Source organism: Lipotes vexillifer, unplaced genomic scaffold (genome assembly GCF_000442215.2).
Source record: "Lipotes vexillifer unplaced genomic scaffold, Lipotes_vexillifer_v1.1 scaffold1599, whole genome shotgun sequence".
NCBI lineage: Eukaryota > Metazoa > Chordata > Mammalia > Artiodactyla > Lipotidae > Lipotes > Lipotes vexillifer.
Genome location: NW_006775655.1, coordinates 144,520 through 161,946, shown reverse-complemented (window position 1 = coordinate 161,946; position 17,427 = coordinate 144,520). Strand labels below are relative to the sequence as shown.

The 17,427-nt window shown below is 40.2% G+C and overlaps 1 protein-coding gene across 4 annotated transcripts in view; it reads left to right on the top strand.

The window, feature by feature from the left end:
- Window positions 1-17,427, top strand: part of JAKMIP2 (janus kinase and microtubule interacting protein 2) — a 173,298-nt gene that overhangs the window by 143,362 nt on the left and 12,509 nt on the right. For all 4 annotated transcript variants that reach the window (XM_007450076.1, XM_007450075.1, XM_007450078.1 and 1 more), the window contains 4 exons: window positions 3,662-3,730; window positions 6,463-6,540; window positions 9,306-9,509; window positions 14,624-14,689. In XM_007450076.1, coding sequence (XP_007450138.1) covers window positions 3,662-3,730; window positions 6,463-6,540; window positions 9,306-9,509; window positions 14,624-14,689 — 417 coding nt within the window. The remainder of the gene's footprint in view (window positions 1-3,661; window positions 3,731-6,462; window positions 6,541-9,305; window positions 9,510-14,623; window positions 14,690-17,427) is intronic.

The window sequence follows — 17,427 nt, the reverse complement described above, 5'->3', positions numbered from 1 at the left end:
GTGGTGGCTCCCTGAACCTTCATTTAGAAAGCCCAACCTGGGGACTGTCAGAAGAGCAACACTGCGTGATCTCTCACCCCCTTGTGTCTAAACCTAGTAAATGCAAGAGAGAGAAAAAAGGAAAGAGCCAAGTGAAGAAACCTGGTAACTGGCTGTATTCAGGGCACCTTGAGAATCAGCACATAGTTGACAGTCATGTGTACATGGCTGGATAAAGTAAGAACTTATGTACTATAAGTTCCTTGAGATGCTTTCTTAATTTCTAAATGCATAAAAAAGCATGTTGTAAATTAAATGAAACCATGAGCAAGCATTCACCTTGCTCCAGTCTGAAATGAGCGAATTCTACTGGTCAAATGACCCAGTTAAGTTACTCAAACAAAACAATGACATTTAAAAAAATGGCAGAGGGAGGGGGAAGAATTGCTATAAAATAAAAAGTTACTTAAGAAATATTGAAATGGTCCTTTTTTGCATCCTGATTCAAGCAAACCAAGTGTGAAACCAAGGACATTTTGCTAACAACTGGGGAAATTTTAATATGGACCAGGTATCAGATGACAAAAGGAATTAATATTAATTTTGCAAAGTGTGGAAATGACCTTGTGGTTATGTTATTTCTTAAAAGACCTTAAGTGTTAGGGACACATACTGAAGTATTTCATGTGAAATACCTGGGATTTGCTCTTTTAAAAACTTCCACCCTTCACAATTTAATAACAGACCTTATCACTTTCCCTTTCCTCTTGTGATCAAATTTATCGCACCACATTGTCCCTAACATAGGTCTAGAATCCAGAATTTGGCAAGAGGGCCCCCTGGGAACTGGCCCTTACCTATTTCTCCAGCACCCCACTTCCTTCCTTGGTTACAAACCAAGGTCTAGCCATGCACAAATCCTTTTGGGGCTCTGGTCTCCTCTCTCCTCTCTTCTCTCTCCTCTCGCTCTCTGTCTCTCTATCACTCTGTCTCTCTCTATCTACCTCTACATATTTTCATCCCTTGGTCCTTTACACTGTTCCTTTTGTCTAGATTTTCTCTTCTTCCCTTTCTACCTTTGTCTGGCTAAATCTTAATCATTAGACCCTCCCATACATGGGGAAGCCTTCCTATTCACCCAAGCCCAGTTAGGTCTTCTCACTCTGTGTTCCCACAGTGACCTGTGCTTCTGCTACCATGGCTTTTAGCAACTGTAATACAACCACGCTTTTTTTTTTTTTTTTTTTTTCTGTAGTTCACTAGACTCTACGCTCCACGAGGGCAACTCTGGAATCTGTTTTTCACTCTTTGTTCTCCTAGTTTTTCACACCAGAGCATCTCATCCAGTTGGAGTCATGAAGGGCTATGATTCTTTATTGCAAGCTTTCCCTCAAGCTTCCTACTAAAAGCAGAAAGTACCCTATAGCACGTAGGAACTGTTCTAGTAAAGCTTTGACGTATTAGTTCGTGCCTCCACTTACCTCCTTTGCAAAACAGGTGTGAGGGGTTTGGATTAAACAATCAAGGGGTGATGCCTATGCGCTTAGCACTGTGATTGAAAGTGAGGAATCAGCTGAATAAGACACAAGCTTGTCCTTAAAACGCTCATGGTCTGTGCAATTGCCTTTTGTGCAAATCTTTGCAATTCATAAGCTAAAGTCACCCCCATGTTTGGGATTCACAGATAAACATTTCTACCTCCAAGTAATTGTAAATATCATCTTGAACTTCCTGAGACCACACATTTGAATTACCTCTCTACCATCTGAGAGTGTGACCTTTAGCCAGAGGTTGAGCCTAGACAAATTTCCAACAAGGAAATCCTATTGTGACTTCGTATTAAAAATAATAAGAGCAGTGACCTTATGTGAGGACATGTTACGGGCCAGGGACTATGCTAAATACTGTCTGTGCATTATCTCATTGCTCCCCACAACCACCCTATATTCATCCACTATTTTCATTTTATCTCTGAGAAAACTGTGGCCTGGGCTATTCATTCCTCATCCTGTATCATCCATGTAGTCAGAGTCGGGAGCCAACATACAAATCTATAGCTAAAGCCCATGACCAGACTACTTCACTTCACGGTCCTCTTAAAAACATAGTGTGGGATTTCCCTGGTGGCACAGTGGTTAAGACTCCGCATTCCCAATGCGGGGGGCCAGGGTTCGATCCCTGGTCAGGGAACTAGATCCCACATGCATGCCACAACTAAGGAGCCCACAAGCCACAAGTAAGAAGCCCGCCTGCTGCAACTAAGACCCAGCGCAACCAAATAAGTAAATATTAAAAACAAAAAACAAAAACATGGTACACAAGAGAATTTGTTTCTCAATGGTAAATGGGCAGCAAGCAAGAGGAAGCATTTTAATAAAGCTTGATGGTACACAATTGCAATATGAGGGTGTTTACAAGAAACCCATGACTTTGGACTGAAATTTGTTTCATGAGGGAAGCCATGTGTATGTACAAGAGCTGAGAGATTAGCACCTCTCCAGTCTCCACGGCCTTTTTTCTTTCCGCATGTTCCTTACAGCCAAGGGGCTGTTGGATATGGTGGCCTCTTGTGAATACCAAGGCTTTAGTATATAGAAAAATGCTCAGTACACCACATAATTTATCACAAACAAACTAAGAAGAAATAGTTGGTAGTGAGGCAAATTTCTAACAGTGTGGAAGTACAAAAATGAATGTTAACCAAAAACAAGAATGTATTGGTTACCTAGTACGTGCAATACACTGTCAGTAGGACCTTAGGTTAATTACATCCTTTAATCTTCACATTATTATCAATCCCATTTCACAGATAAGAAAGTTGAGGCTCAGAGAAACCAGGTAACATTTCAAGGCCACATAGCCATGAAAAGCTAGGGTTGGGATTAGACCCGAGGTAGTCGGCCTCTAGGACCCACACACTTAATTATTTGCCCGATTGCCTCCCTGAGGGATAAGCTTATGGTTAACTTGATGGAGACCCATCAGCAATTTATTCTCTGAAACCATATATGTGGTAGGCTCACACTATATTATTCAAAGTGTAAATTCATTCAGGGTATTGATCTGTGCTAATATCAACACCATCTAACAGAATGATATATTCTAAGTGTTAGGAAAGATAGTTCTTTCTGTGTGATTTAAAATTTGTCTCCACTCAACAAAAATGATTCCTCAACATTTAGCTGTAATCAGTGTCATATACTGAAAAAAATGCCATTTCTCCAGTCTCACCTGGCCTTCTTTCTTTCATCATGCTCCCTCCAATCATGGAGAATTAGACATACCTTCTGCTTGGAACTTGCCCCTCACCTTTGCTTAGTCATCTCTGACTCATTCCTTACACCCAGTGTAATTGTCATTTCCAAGAAAGCCTCCCATGTTGTCCTCCAATGAAGGCAAAACATGTGTTGGTCTTATTCACCATCACAGCCCTCGTACCTAGCACATTGCCTCACACATGGTAGATATCAATGAAGGCTTTCGTTGAATGAAGAATGAATGAATGAGTGGAAATTTATAAACTTGTTTCTGAGCTAAGAGTTAAAATGTACCAAGTTTTCACTCCAATTCTTAGTCTGCTTCCTGAGATATAAGGGGAAGAGACTAAGCAGCTCAGGAGACAGCACCATTTACACCATGTCAAGCAATCATGTCAAACCCTTGTGTCTGGTCTACCCCTTAGTGGATCCAGCAAATTGAAGGAGCAGAGGCTGCCCTGCACCAGAAAATGATGGAATTGGAAAGTGACATGGTGAGTAAAAATGAGATGTCAGAAAACAAAAGAAAAATTGACAAGACAAATGGAAAACAACTGTTTTCTAGCAGTTTTATCTGGCACGGATGGAAGTTTGTAGCCTTGCCATTATTTTGTATATAGACTGTGAGACAGAATGCCCAGAAGTACCCCACAATTTCAAGTTATAGCCTCCAGAAATATCATGTTGTAATTTTGTAGTATTTCCAGAACTAATGCTGAAGAAAATCCAGTTAGGTGTTTTCTTTCTTAGGCTAAATAATTTTTCCACCAAACTGACAGAAATGATGGGTGTAACTTTGGTATTAAAAATCCCCAAGCCACCTCACTCCCATTAAGATGGCTACTATCAAAAAAAAAAACCAACAAAAAAACAGAAAATAACAAGTGATGATGAAGATGTGGAGAAACTGGAACCCTGTGCAGTGTTGGTGGGAATGTAAAATGGTGCAGCTGCTGTGGAAAACCATATGGTTGATAGTTGCTCAAAAAATTCAAAATAGAATTTCCATATGATACAGCAACACCACTTCTGGGAGTACACCCAAAATAACTGAAAGCGGGCTCTTGAAGAGAGATTTGTACACCTGTGTTCAAAGCAGCATTATTCTCTATAGCTTAAACGTGGAAGCAACCCAAGTGTCTGTCAATGGATAAGCAAAATGTGGTATATCCATCTATGGAATATTATTCAGCCTCTAAAGAGTAAGGACATTATGACACATGCTATGACATGGATGAACTTTGAGGACATTATGCTAAATGAAATAAGCCAGTCACGAAAAGACAAATACTGTGATTCTACTAATATAGGGTACCTACAGTAGTCATATTCATAGAAACAGAAAGCAAAATGATGGTTCTCAGGAGCTAAGAGGAGGAAATGGGGAGTTACTGTTTAATAGGTACAGAGTTTCAGTTTTGCAAGATGAAAGAGTTCTGGAGATTGGTCTCATAACACTGTGAATACACTTAACACTACTGAAGATAAGAAAGTTTCTGTGAAACTTTCTTATCTGTGAATATACTTAACACTACTTAAAAATGGTTATGATTATAAATTTTATGTTGTGTGTAGTTTGCCACTATTAGCTTTTTTTTTTAAATCCCCAAGCCTGGGAATTGGTCATTTTTAACTTACAGCAATACATAGACTTTTATAACAGTACGGTCATTACTGTTATCATTATTACTAAAAATCAGGTAGTGATTGCTATCAGGTTAGGGAATCCTATAGTAAGAACAACAAGTTGAATTTATATAGCATGTGACAGCTTACAAATCATTTGCTCATATTTTACACAGGACTTACATTTTACCAATAGGTTAGGCTGTAAAGTCAAAACATGTAACAAGAACTGTTTACATTCAAAATACCCTTGAACTCTTTAAATGCACAAATATTAATTAAGCAATCAGCTTGTTATACTGTTCTAGGCCCTGGAGCTCAGAGGTAATTAGGAGAGTCACTAGCAAAATTGCATGCAGACATATCCTCTCTCAAAAGTTGATGCAATCAACTTTACCTTCAGTGTTGGATGAGGCCCTTGTTCCTTGTTAAGCATACAGAGAAAGAATTGACTTTTGCTTGGAGCTATGTTCTATACAAAGATACATTTTTTAATGCCAATGGCAAGATGCTCACAATATGAGAGCCACACAAAAACTGAGGACAAGCAAGGGAACATCAGATTTACGTTTCCCAGCTCACTGTGGCTTTGCAGCAAGAGCAGACACTCACTCATTAAGTGGCACTGTGGGTGGAATTGCCTCCACACTCTTTTTTTTTCTTTCTTTCTTTTTAAAATAAAATTTATTTTAAATTGTGGTTAAAAAAAACATACAGTATGCAATTTGCCATCCTAAATTATTTATTTAGGACACACCAGGGTCCAAGTTCCCTGACCAGTGATCCAACCCATGCCCCCTGCAGTGAGAGCACAGAGTCCTAACCACTGGACCACCAGGGAAGTCCCCCATGACTCTTCTTAAAGCAGATGCCCACCCCCAACCCCCTGCCTCCACCACCCCTTCATAAGTCTTAGCAAGACAGGCAGATGGATAAATTGGTCAGTTAGTTGGTATGTGGATAGAGCAATATGTGTGGTTAACTTCGTGCCCAGTCTCTAAATTATCTTTATGTTTGCTAATGATACACAGATGAGTTTGAATAAATTGTTTTTTATTATACAACTTTGCTCTATTATATTTCATAACATTCTTACAAAAATATACTATCCCAGTATATTTACACAGATATACTTATTAGCATCTATAGCATTTATCTTGTCAGAAATCTACCCTTAGGGACTTACCTGGCGGTCCAATGGTTAAGACTCCGTGCTTCCACTGCAGAGGGCATGTGTTCGATCCCTGGTCGGGGAACTAAGATCCCACATGTCGTGCAGTGAGGCCAAAAAACAAACCAACAAACAAACAAACAAAAATCTATCCTTAATAACATACTCTTAAATTGGTATAAAAATCCTTTAAGACATTCCATGTGGATTGTTTGTTATATATTTTTTCTTCTTTCCATTGATTTGTACATTCCCTGTGTGAAACTGTAAAAGTTGAACTATTTCCCTAAAAGACAAAATCTGTGACCCTACAAATACTAGTGATTTGTCTTACAGTGGAATTAGAGAAAACACTAATCAGTACAATTTATATATCACTTTCTCATTAACTAAGCTGACTCTATCTATTAATGTCGCCCTTTTTTCTAGGAACAATTCTGCAAAATCAAAGGCTATCTGGAAGAAGAACTAGACTACAGGAAACAAGCTCTCGACCAAGCATATATGGTAGGTACAACAGGCAATGGAGACACTCCGAGTGTTTACGATTACATGCTCTGGAGTAAAGCATCCTGTGTAATTTGTCATGTCATGTATTTGAATAGACCACAACATGCAGCTCATTTATTCAGAGGTTTCCAGTTCTCATTCTAGAACAAATATATCTCTAGTTCTTTGCTGTTACAATACTCTTATAATAGTTAATAAATATTTCATTATACTTCATTTTTTTAAAAATTGAATTGTATTGTTAAATAATATTTAAATGAACAACAGATTGGATGGCAATGTAGATTAAAGAGAAATTTTATTAAATCAAATCTGATTGTTGGGGAGCCTAATCTAGGGATAGAATAATGATGTATTTAATGTGATACATATTTTTAATTCATTTATTTCTGACAACAACCCTAAGAGGTATAGGGAATATTATTATTTATATATTACATATGAGAAAATGAAGGCTTAGAGAGAGAAAGGACTTGGCTCAGCTTGGTACACAAGTAGGTAGTGTTTAGATCTGACTCCAGACATTGTGGCCTTAACTACCATCATCCAGCCACAGTAAGAATATATGGGTATGTATAAAATGGATAACTAATAAGAACCTGCTGTATAAAAAAATAAATTAAATTAAATTCAAAAATTAAAAAGAAAAAGAGAGTATATGGGGAAATGGGCTGTGCCTTTTTCTCTCCTCCAGAAGATTGTGCTGACGGAGGAGCACATTTGATCCACTTCCCTGAACCAAATTCATAAAGCATCATCATTCCTAATATTGGACTACAGCTTGCACTTCTTCTTAACGTGTGGACACCACCGTGCCCCCTACCATAATACACTGTAATGACTCAAGAGAAAAAGAGGAACATTTCGAGGAGTTGCTAGTAGAGGTTTCTATAATGCTTTCCTGGAAGCAGCCTGAGTCACTTTTGGGAAAAGAGTGAAGCACTTAGCCCCTGCTTGTAACAAAGATGAATTAGTACTCCCCACCCAAGATGAATAAGAGATTCTGAGCACTGACTGATGGGGAAACGAGAGGATGAGTATTGGCCGCGGATTAGAGAATAAAGAAGGAGGTAATTTTTCCCTCCCTTCCTATCCTTTTAGCCTTGCCTTCTCTACCTACACAGGGTAAGATTAAACTGCATGTGTGTGTGTTCCAGGACTGAAGACTCATTCAGATAATTATTAATATATTGAACTTTTAAGAGATGAGACCTGCTTAGTCCAGGACAGGAGCTTGGAGAACGTCCCTCACCAGGGCATGTCCTTTCACCTATGTCAGAGTCACAGGGGATAAGATGATAGATTTTGGTAACTGCATCTGAAGCATGTGAAAGAAAAGAAAACTGGGATTTAAGAAGCAGTAGACTGTTCGTCTAAAAAAGAAAAGCCTCAAGGAAGCATTTTATAGCTAGAGCAACTATAAATCTCAGAGTATTAAAAAACAGACGAACTCCAAAGACTCTAGGCTATATTTCTCAATTTTTCTTTTTATAAAAAAAAATGGAGACTATAAAGCCATCTTCAGAGGTGTGTCATGTGGAAGAGAGGTGGCATTGTGTGTGTGAAATATCTCCAATTTCAAGTATTTTATTCCAACTTGGACCACTTTTCAATGCTTATTTCTAAAAATATAGCCACCACGATAGATGTCTTTAAATATCTGTCAAATGAAAGAGAGAACAAACTTATTTTCAGCTACATTTGAGAATAGAAGGATATACAGTTATTATAACAAAGTAAGGACTTCCTAAAAATGAAAAGTATGTGAAATGGACAGGATCCCAAGAAAAAGAACAAACTCTCCATCATCAGAGTAGTTCACGTATTGGCTAGATGATCCTTATGGCATCTTATAAAGGGGATCATCAAAAGGATGTTTAAGCTGGAGAAGCTTTTTTTTTTTTTAATTATTTTTGGCTGAGTTGGGTCTTCATTGCTGCACGCAGGCTTTCTCTAGTTGTGGCGAGTGGGGGGGCTACTCTTCGTTGCAGTGTGCGGCCTTTTTTTTTAATATATAAATTTATTTATTTTATTTACTTATTTTTGGCTGCGTTGGGTCTCCATTGCTGTGTGCGGGCTTTCTCTAGTTGTGGCAAGCGGGGGCTGTTCTTCATTGCGGTTCGCAGGCTTCTCATTGCGGTGGCTTCTCTTGTTGCGGAGCACAGGCTCTAGGCAAGCAGGCTTCAGTAGTTGTGGCACACGGGCTCTGTAGTTGTGGCTCGTGGGCTCTAGAGCGCAGGCTCAGTAGATTTGGCGCATGGGCTTAGTTGCTCTGTGGCATGTGGGACCTTCCCGGACCAGGGCTCGAACCTGTGTCCCCTGCACTGTCAGGCAGATTCTTAACCACCGCGCCACCAGGGAAGTCCCAGTGTGTGGGCTTCTCATTGCAGTGGCTTCTCTTGTTGTGGAGCACAGGCTCTGGGAGTGCGGGCTTCAGTAGTTGTGGTGCACGGGGTCAGTAGTTGTGGTGTGCAGGCTCCAGAGCGCAGGCTCAGTAGTTGTGGCTCACGGGCTTAGTTGCTTTTGGCATGTGGGATCTTCCCAGACCAGGGATCAAACCCTTGTCCCCTGTACTGACAGACAGATGCTTAACCACTGCACCGTCAGGATAGTCCCTAAGCTGGATAAGCTTTGAAATTTATTTTGTTGCTAGGATCCTGTGAGACTAAAATAATACATCCCTCCACATGTACACACATGTGTACATTCACATACCACACATAAGATGCTAAATTCCAGGGTTTTCTAATTCTATTTGCCAGAGAATCCAGGAACTAGAAGCGACTTTGTACAATGCTCTGCAGCAAGAAACTGTTATCAAGTTTGGTGAATTATTAACTGAAAAACAGCAAGAGGAGCTGAGGACAGCAGTGGAAAAGTTACGGCGGCAGATGCTGAGGAAGAGCAGAGAGTACGACTGTCAGATTCTACAGGAGAGAATGGAGCTCTTACAGCAAGCCCATCAGGTGAGGATGTAGTCACTACATGGGTGGTACTAAGAAAATGGGACCGAGTGCTCAGTACATAGTGTTGAGTATGAGTATGGAGAAGCCTGGGAGCTAGAAGCTATTTTCAAAGAGTAAAATAAATAGCTATTGTTTTCCACCTACACTCAGAAACAGGACCATAGTTTTATAATGAACTAATCTGAAGAAAATTGGCACTTCAGAAGCACTGTGTCATGCTCCTGTTTTTGCAACTACTTTGTCATGAAACACCCCTTGAATCTCATGGAGCCTGATTATGTCCCTTATGCTGGGAAGGGACTCTCTGGGACTCAGTCCAGGACACAGATAATGCTTCCCCACTGTTCCTCATCCCAGTCCATAACCTAGCCTGATCAAATAATCCAAAGAGGGTAAAAGGGAACAAGGACCTTTCTCTTTATTCCCAGAATAAACAGCAACAGCAACAAAGCATGGAAGCTGCCTCTTACTTACTGGCATGTGCTATAGGTCAGGAACTAAACTAAGGGCTCTACTTCCATTGTTTCATTTAATCTTGGCAATAGCCCACTACTGTAAGTATTCTTATTATCCCAGCTTAAGAGATCATGATACTGAAGAAAAGAGTGCTTAGGTGATTGGCCCAAGATGACAGATAGTAAGCAACAGAGCCAGAATTACACCCCAGATCAGCCTGACTCCAAGGCCAGTGCACATAAACATTGCACTATGCTGTCTTCTACGGCTTGAGTCATCTATAATTTATATGATTTATCTAGACCAGCAAGGCTCAAAATAAACACCCAATATTAACTTATAGCCAAAATTCTTAATTCCAACTATTTGTTCATGTCACAGATTGACAGGCAAAGACTAGGGTCCTGGTCAAAAAGCAGATTCTGAAATAATTCCAGAATTGAAAGTTCCAAGCTAGGGTATTTGGTACTCATAAGCTGAAATAGGCAACTGGTACAAAATCCAGATGGGCTATACGGGAGGTAAGAATCATGTGGTCCTTAGAGATCAAGGTGAGTAGAAAAGGAACAGGGGTTATTTTTTGTGGATCTTTACAGGCTAACAAATTACCCAAGTTAACAGGGAACTCTGAAGCCATTTTGTCCCAGAGATGATAAACACATGCACGTTTGTTTCACTGGTTCTTGAGATTCCATCATAAAGGTTTGGATTTTGACTCTGAAGAGAGTTTTAAAGCTTTCAATAATAGACTGTACGGTATCATTGCATTAATGCAGGCATTCTTTCCTTCTATAAGGGAATGAACATGTCCTCTGCATAAATTTCTTAGGCTGCAATAGCATTTAATTAATTTCAGCAAAGAAGGAGGTGTGTCGTAGAACCACAGAAGTGTTTATTTTTAAGATGGACAAATAGTTATCTAAATTTTTTTATGATTAAAGCCTTGTCAATGCTTTTGTGTCTCTTCAGTCAGCTAAGGTACTTCACTCCCAAAAGAGATGGTTCTGTTTGATTTGTTTTAAGTTACCCAGTCTAAACTGTTAAGTACATTATATTTCTAAGCCTCAGAGAGTTTCATTGACATTTTCTGTCTCCCAGCCAGATGTTCATTAGAATATGCCTTTCCAGTTATTTCTTACTTTCCTTTCAATCAGTAGCTTTGATTTGAGAGAATTATTCCAGAAAGCATTGGCCAGGATTTGTCATATATAAGTTTATAATGCAGTCTAAATTCTAGAGCATATCACTAACCACTTATTAGACGTTTCTGTTTGAATGTTTTAGAGTGAACTCATATGAAACACACCTAAACACACATTCTTATCCTTACTTCTCCCTTCTCTCCCCATCTGCCTGTCTTGGTTAGTAGAACTACCGTATGTCAAAGCACTCAAGCTGAAAACCCTGGGGTCTTCCTTGTCGTTCTCCCCTTTTCTGATGTCATACTCTTCCTCAAAAGCCTCCATGATCCCAATTTCCAGTTGAGTCTAGTCGTGCTATCTCCAGGGCCTTCAGTAGCTGGCTACTCCTCCCCTAAAACCCAGATTTGAGACAATCTTCATAGCTTACCTTCCTCTCTATTCATGCAGAACTCTTTCCGTACGCCTTAGGCCATGATTTCCCACCTCCAAGCCTTTGTTTTCCTGACTGCTCACCCCAAAATGACGTTCAGAGTCCGCTGTACTTATCCAAATCTTCTCATTTTTCAGTTTAGATCCAGCTCTTCAGAATGCTCTCCCTGATGAACACAATGAACTACATACTACTGAAAACATCAACATTCCATACCCTTTTTATGCACTCATTCAGAACCATTTATTGAGGGCCTGCTTGTGCTGGGTGCTGGGAATGTGATAGTGGAGAAAGACATAAAGGTCACTGTTCTCATGTATCCTACCGATGAAGAGGGAAAAAGCGACAATGCAAATGAGCAATAGCCAGGGCAATTTCAGAGAGTGGCAATAAGTGCTCTGAAGATGTGTGCGTGTGTGTGTGTGTGTGTGTGTGTGTGTGAGAGAGAGAGAGAGAGAGAGAGGGAGGGAGGGAGGGAGAGGGAGAGAATGAGAGTGAGTTTGGGAGTAGGATTAGCCACTCTAAACTGGCTGATCAGAGCAGGCCTCTCTGACAATGTCAAAATCCCAAGGAATCAGCCGCACAAAGATTTTGGCAAGGTGTCCCAGAGGTTAGGGTCAGCAGGGGCTAAGTTTCTATCATGGGAATGTTTGGAATATTTAAGGAGCAGAGAGAAGGCCAGTATGGCAGGGGCACACGGAGCCAAGGGAAGGTGGTTATGAGATGAATCTGGAGAGGTGAGACAGGCCAAGGTCATGCTGGGCCTTGAAGGAGTTTGCGTTTTATTCTGAGAGCAACTTGGCTAACTGTCCCTCTTCCTCGCCCCCTTACAACTCAAGGACTGCCGTGATCATTTCACATTCTAAGAGTTCACGCTGGCTGCTATAGGTGGATGTAGGATGCACAAGATTAGAAGCAGGAAGAGCCGGCAGTAACCTCTCACACAGTCATGATGAGGGACTTGGTGTACTTAGTAGCGGTAGAGACAAAAAGTCATAGAAAAGGGATCTATTTTGGACTCCATAGAGTTTACTGTGAGACTGGATGGCAGGCTGGCAAGCAGATGGGAAGGAAAAAGACAAAGCCCGCAGCACACCACGTAGCTTACCTAACTCATTGAATAAATATGTATACGCAGCTTCTTTGTGCTGAACACTGTACTGGGTATTAGAGATTGGCGGTGAAGTTGTGCATAGTTTTGCCATTGTTTACCTTTTCTGCTTAATCTGTTTTTCCCTGTGTTTTACATTTTTTCTCCCCATCTGGATGTGATAGTTCTTTGAGATCAGGAACTAACTGATGCCTTGCCTGTATTCTCCATCACATCCAGCACAGTCCTGAACATGTAAGAAGGTGCCCAACAAGCACAGGCTTAGTGGCTGCATAGATGCCATAGTAATCTCATGATTTTATTGGTGTAGTGCTTGCCTCTACATCCAGCAGACATATGAAGGAAGTTCTTGCACACTCAAGGTAGAAATAGCTAGCAAATTTATTCTTTCACTGTGTAGCTATGGAGCATAAGCCGCACTATGGAAATACAAGCACACACATCACACACATTTATCATTCACTGTCACACACATCAGCATTCATTGTCACATAATTTCATGGTCCTTCTGACAAAACACACCCTCCTCTCCTGCATAAACCTCACCCTCTTTCCTTTACAGCAGGATTTCTCAGTCTCTGCACTACTGACATTTTGGGCCAGATGATTCCTTATGGGGGGTGGAGACTGATCTGTGTACTGCAGGATGTTTAGCAGCATCTTTGGCCTCTGCCCCTTAGGTGGTAGTTGCACCCCTTCCCCCAGTTGTGACCAGTGATCACATGTGATTCAAAACTGTCCAGAAATTAGATAGTGGTGATGGTTGCACAACTTTGTGAATATACTAAAACCACCGAATATTACACTTTAAAATAAATTAACTAACTAAATTTTTTAAATGTCCAGACATTGCCAGATGTCATCTGGGGTACAAAATCACCCCCAGTTGAGAACCACTTTAGAGAGAGGAAGATATGATTCCCAAGTTCAACTGTTCTTTGTTCTAGCTTCCCTTTTGTCTCCCCAAATTGCATTGTAAAACCTCTCCTTCTATATTATCACGTTGTTTAGCTTCCATTGTTTTCTTCTTAGACCTCAGTTCTCCATTTTCTAATTATTCCCAAAAGAGGCATTAAATTACAAGCTTGCCCTGTGTAACCCTGTACCATGAACATACAAGGCCTTTAGATTGCCAGAAGGAAATTTGAAGACTCTTTTCACTTATAAATTATTGTCTATGTAATGTCAGTTTCAAATCTGTGCTATTTAAATTACTGGAATTTTGTTATAGTTTACAGGTAATTTCAAAGACAGTTCTGGAACTTTTTTGTCTTCAGGACAAAAACCTGTGTTTTCTTGTTATGTTTGGGGGGTTTTTCCCCCCTAGTTTGTCAGTTCCTTCTTTTGAATCTTTTTGAAGTGGAATCTCTACCTTGTTTTGTGAAAATTGGTCAGTCCTGTTTCGTGAGGAAATTCCACCCTGAAACAGATTTGAAATAAGGTTGAAAAAAAAAGGTAGAACAGAAACCGATGGGATAGTTGCATTTGTGTGAGCCAGTTTTAGCCATTTTTTAATGAGGTAATAAACAAAAACCTTAATCAAATGGTTTACAACAAAATTTGTTTCTTGCTCTCTAGTTCTGGGACATACAGCTGCCTCTACAAGGATGTGGCTTTCCCACATCTCACTCCCACTCACGTTCCACTGGCCAAAACAGGTCTCCTGACCAAGCCCAAGGACAGTGGGGTGAGAATCATACCTCTCTCACAGGGAAGGGGTCTTCAGGGGTAGATTGACCCAGAAGAGAAAGGGATGGCAAATATTTTTAAAATATAATCAATGACAATGATTTTCACTGTGAGTACGGGTAATTTTTGAAACATGCAGTAAAAACCCACTGGGTATAGAAAAACGTATATGTGACATTTCCAGATGTTATGTTTTTATAGAAAGTTCTGTGTTTTAGGTTGGTGAATGATCTTGTTTAACTTAACAGACTGAAAAGCTTCTTTTTCCCATCCCTTTTTTTTTCAGAGAATTCGTGACTTAGAAGATAAAACAGACATTCAGAAAAGACAGATAAAGGACTTAGAAGAAAAGGTACATGTGAAGTTCAATATGTATTTCAATCTTTATTTTTTAGATCAGACAATGATATTGTTTTCACTCACTGTGTTTTCTTTCTTCTCAGCTATTGTGTATCTTGTGTAGGCAGGTATAGTTACAGTAACCGTAAACTCTGCCTGTAGTCAGGCACCAGGATTCTAGCAAAGCTTCTGCCTTCAGTTACATTTTTGCCTTTTGTGTTGATTCCTGTCCTTTTCTATAAGTGTTTTCTTTCCTCAGTTTTCCCTTTCCCATCTTCACTTCTTTGCCAAAAGTTTCTTCTGAGTTTTGTTACTCTACATTCCTCTTCCTTTTTAAAATCGTTTTAGTCCCTTTTTTAAAAAGTCTTTCCCATTATTCATAAGAAGCCCTTTCCTCCTTGTGCTGCAATTTCACCTCAATAATGCATTCAGAAATGTAGATTGACACATGAAAACTATGCCCTCATGTCACTTCCCCTGTGGTCTGAGAGAGGAACTGCTTCTTCCAAGTCAGCCAACACTTTTGGCAGGGGAGGGGGTGAGGTAAAGAGGGCATTTGGAAATGTGCGTGTTCTGGGAGAAGGGAGAGGGCTAGCGCAGGGATGCTCCTTAGCTGCAGTGAGTTCAGCAGTCTTGCGTAACAAAGAATTATCCTGCCGATGATGCCAGGGGCGCCCTGCCTAGGATGCCAGGGGCGCCCTGCCAAGGAACACAGCAGGGATGGCAAGAGAATGTGTTCTATGGAGTTCCAGTCTCACTGACTGGAAGTAGCAACCTGAGTCCCTGTGTTGCGAAAAAGCATGGTTGTTTTGCAGTATCTCTCACGGGCACCCAAGAAGCAAATAGCAAACCACCTTCCATTTCTGAGATAGTGATTAGAATTTGGTTCATCCCAAGTGGCTTTTATAGTTGCCCTTATGTGAGCTCAGAGGCCACTGGTAGGGTCCAGTAGCCAAACAATCAGCCACCTAGATTCTTATGTAGTCTGGGTCTTCATGTACTTATTTGAGCTTGGGTAAGTGACTTTACCCACTGTGTCTAAGCCATATCTATTCAATAGGGATGGTAACACTCACCATCACCTCCTCTCATAGGTTCCATGAGGAAAAAAATGAGGTCACTTACATGAAAATTAGGAAACACTGAAAAAGTATAAGTCAAATTAAAGTATATTTTTTAAAATTTCCAAATGTAAAGTTACATATCTTATACAAAATTTTAAATTTGAATTTTCCTCTTTTCCAAGGTGTGCTATTTAGTTCTTCAGGGTAAGAGTGTAGTAAACGAAAAGCTGCATCTAATTTCCCAGTGTTTGGCAGAAAGACCCATAGAAAGCAGGGGTTGTCCACCGTTTCCCTGGCTGTCAAAGGACACACCTGCTATCTTCCATTTTCCACGTATTTAAATGGCTACCCTTGGTCCTAGTCAGTCTCTCTGCTAATTCGTAAACAGTCCTGGGGTGGCTCAAGGAGGAAGCTGCCAGCTCTTCCCCAGAAACTTCGTTCAGTTCAGTCCCCACTTAACTGAGGAAAAACAAACAAAGGAATTTTCTAACATCTAGTCAGGTCACCACCCTAGCCAAGTTAAATGTGAACTTTTCATTTTACAGGTCTGAACTTCCTAAATATTTATGATAATAGGTTAATGTTCTTAACAGAAAATGATGATTATTTAGCTATCAAAGCAGCATATTCCATATGTAGTACTAAACTAAGCCACTTCAAAAACAATCCAGTTGGTTTTTGATTAGAGGTTAGAATGACAGATGAGGTTTATAAAGTACCTTCTATTCACTTGACCTCATTTCTACTCATCCACAAGCATAGTAAAAAGGCTAAAGATCACTTATGTCAGGGATAGTCTTCATTCTTTCCCCTGGGGTACTTGAACACCTTCTCAGGGTACATACAGTATTCCTTCTTTGTTCCTAATTCCCGTGCACACAGTGAGTATAAATCAGGTGATAAAAACAAACAGCAAAATTGCTTCCCATGTGCCGCTCTTCACCATCCAAGGCACTTCCACGTTCATCATCTCATTTGATGATGAATTATCATCATTCATTATAATGATTAATTATTATAATAAATAATAATTATAATTAATTATAAGTATCCTGAGAAATATACCACAGATATTATGTTCCCCTTTTATACAGATAATAAAATGAAGGCTCAGAGACATTAAACAACTTTACCCAAATCATATAACCAGTCTATGGCAAATCAAGACCAGAGGTCAGGTATCCGACCCTAAGTGCCACAGCCTGCCTACCACATAGCATGGAATTTAGACTCTCCTTGTAAATCAAGTGATGGGCGTCCCCTCATGCCCAGAGAGGTAGCTCTGACACCTGACCTTCTCATGGGAATAGTGGAAGCCTTCCATTCCTCTCCATCCACTCCTGTTCCATGTGCCATCCTATTACTATCCATCTTCAAGGAATGGGGAAAAAAAAAAAAAAAAAGGACAGAGTTTCTGCTTATCATAGTACTAGACCAGTCACTAATACATGGCTCTTCACACCATGTCTATAACTTGTTCATGCAATTTTGCCACAGTGAAGCAAGAGCCTTATAAGTATGGCATTAAAGGAAATATGCAAATAATATGCCCAATATGAGACTGCCATACAGGACCCTATTCAAAAATGTCATGACCGGGCTTCCCTGGTGGCTCAGTGGTTGAGAGTCCGCCTGCCGATGCAGGGGACACGGGTTCGTGCCCCGGTCCGGGATGATCCCACATGCC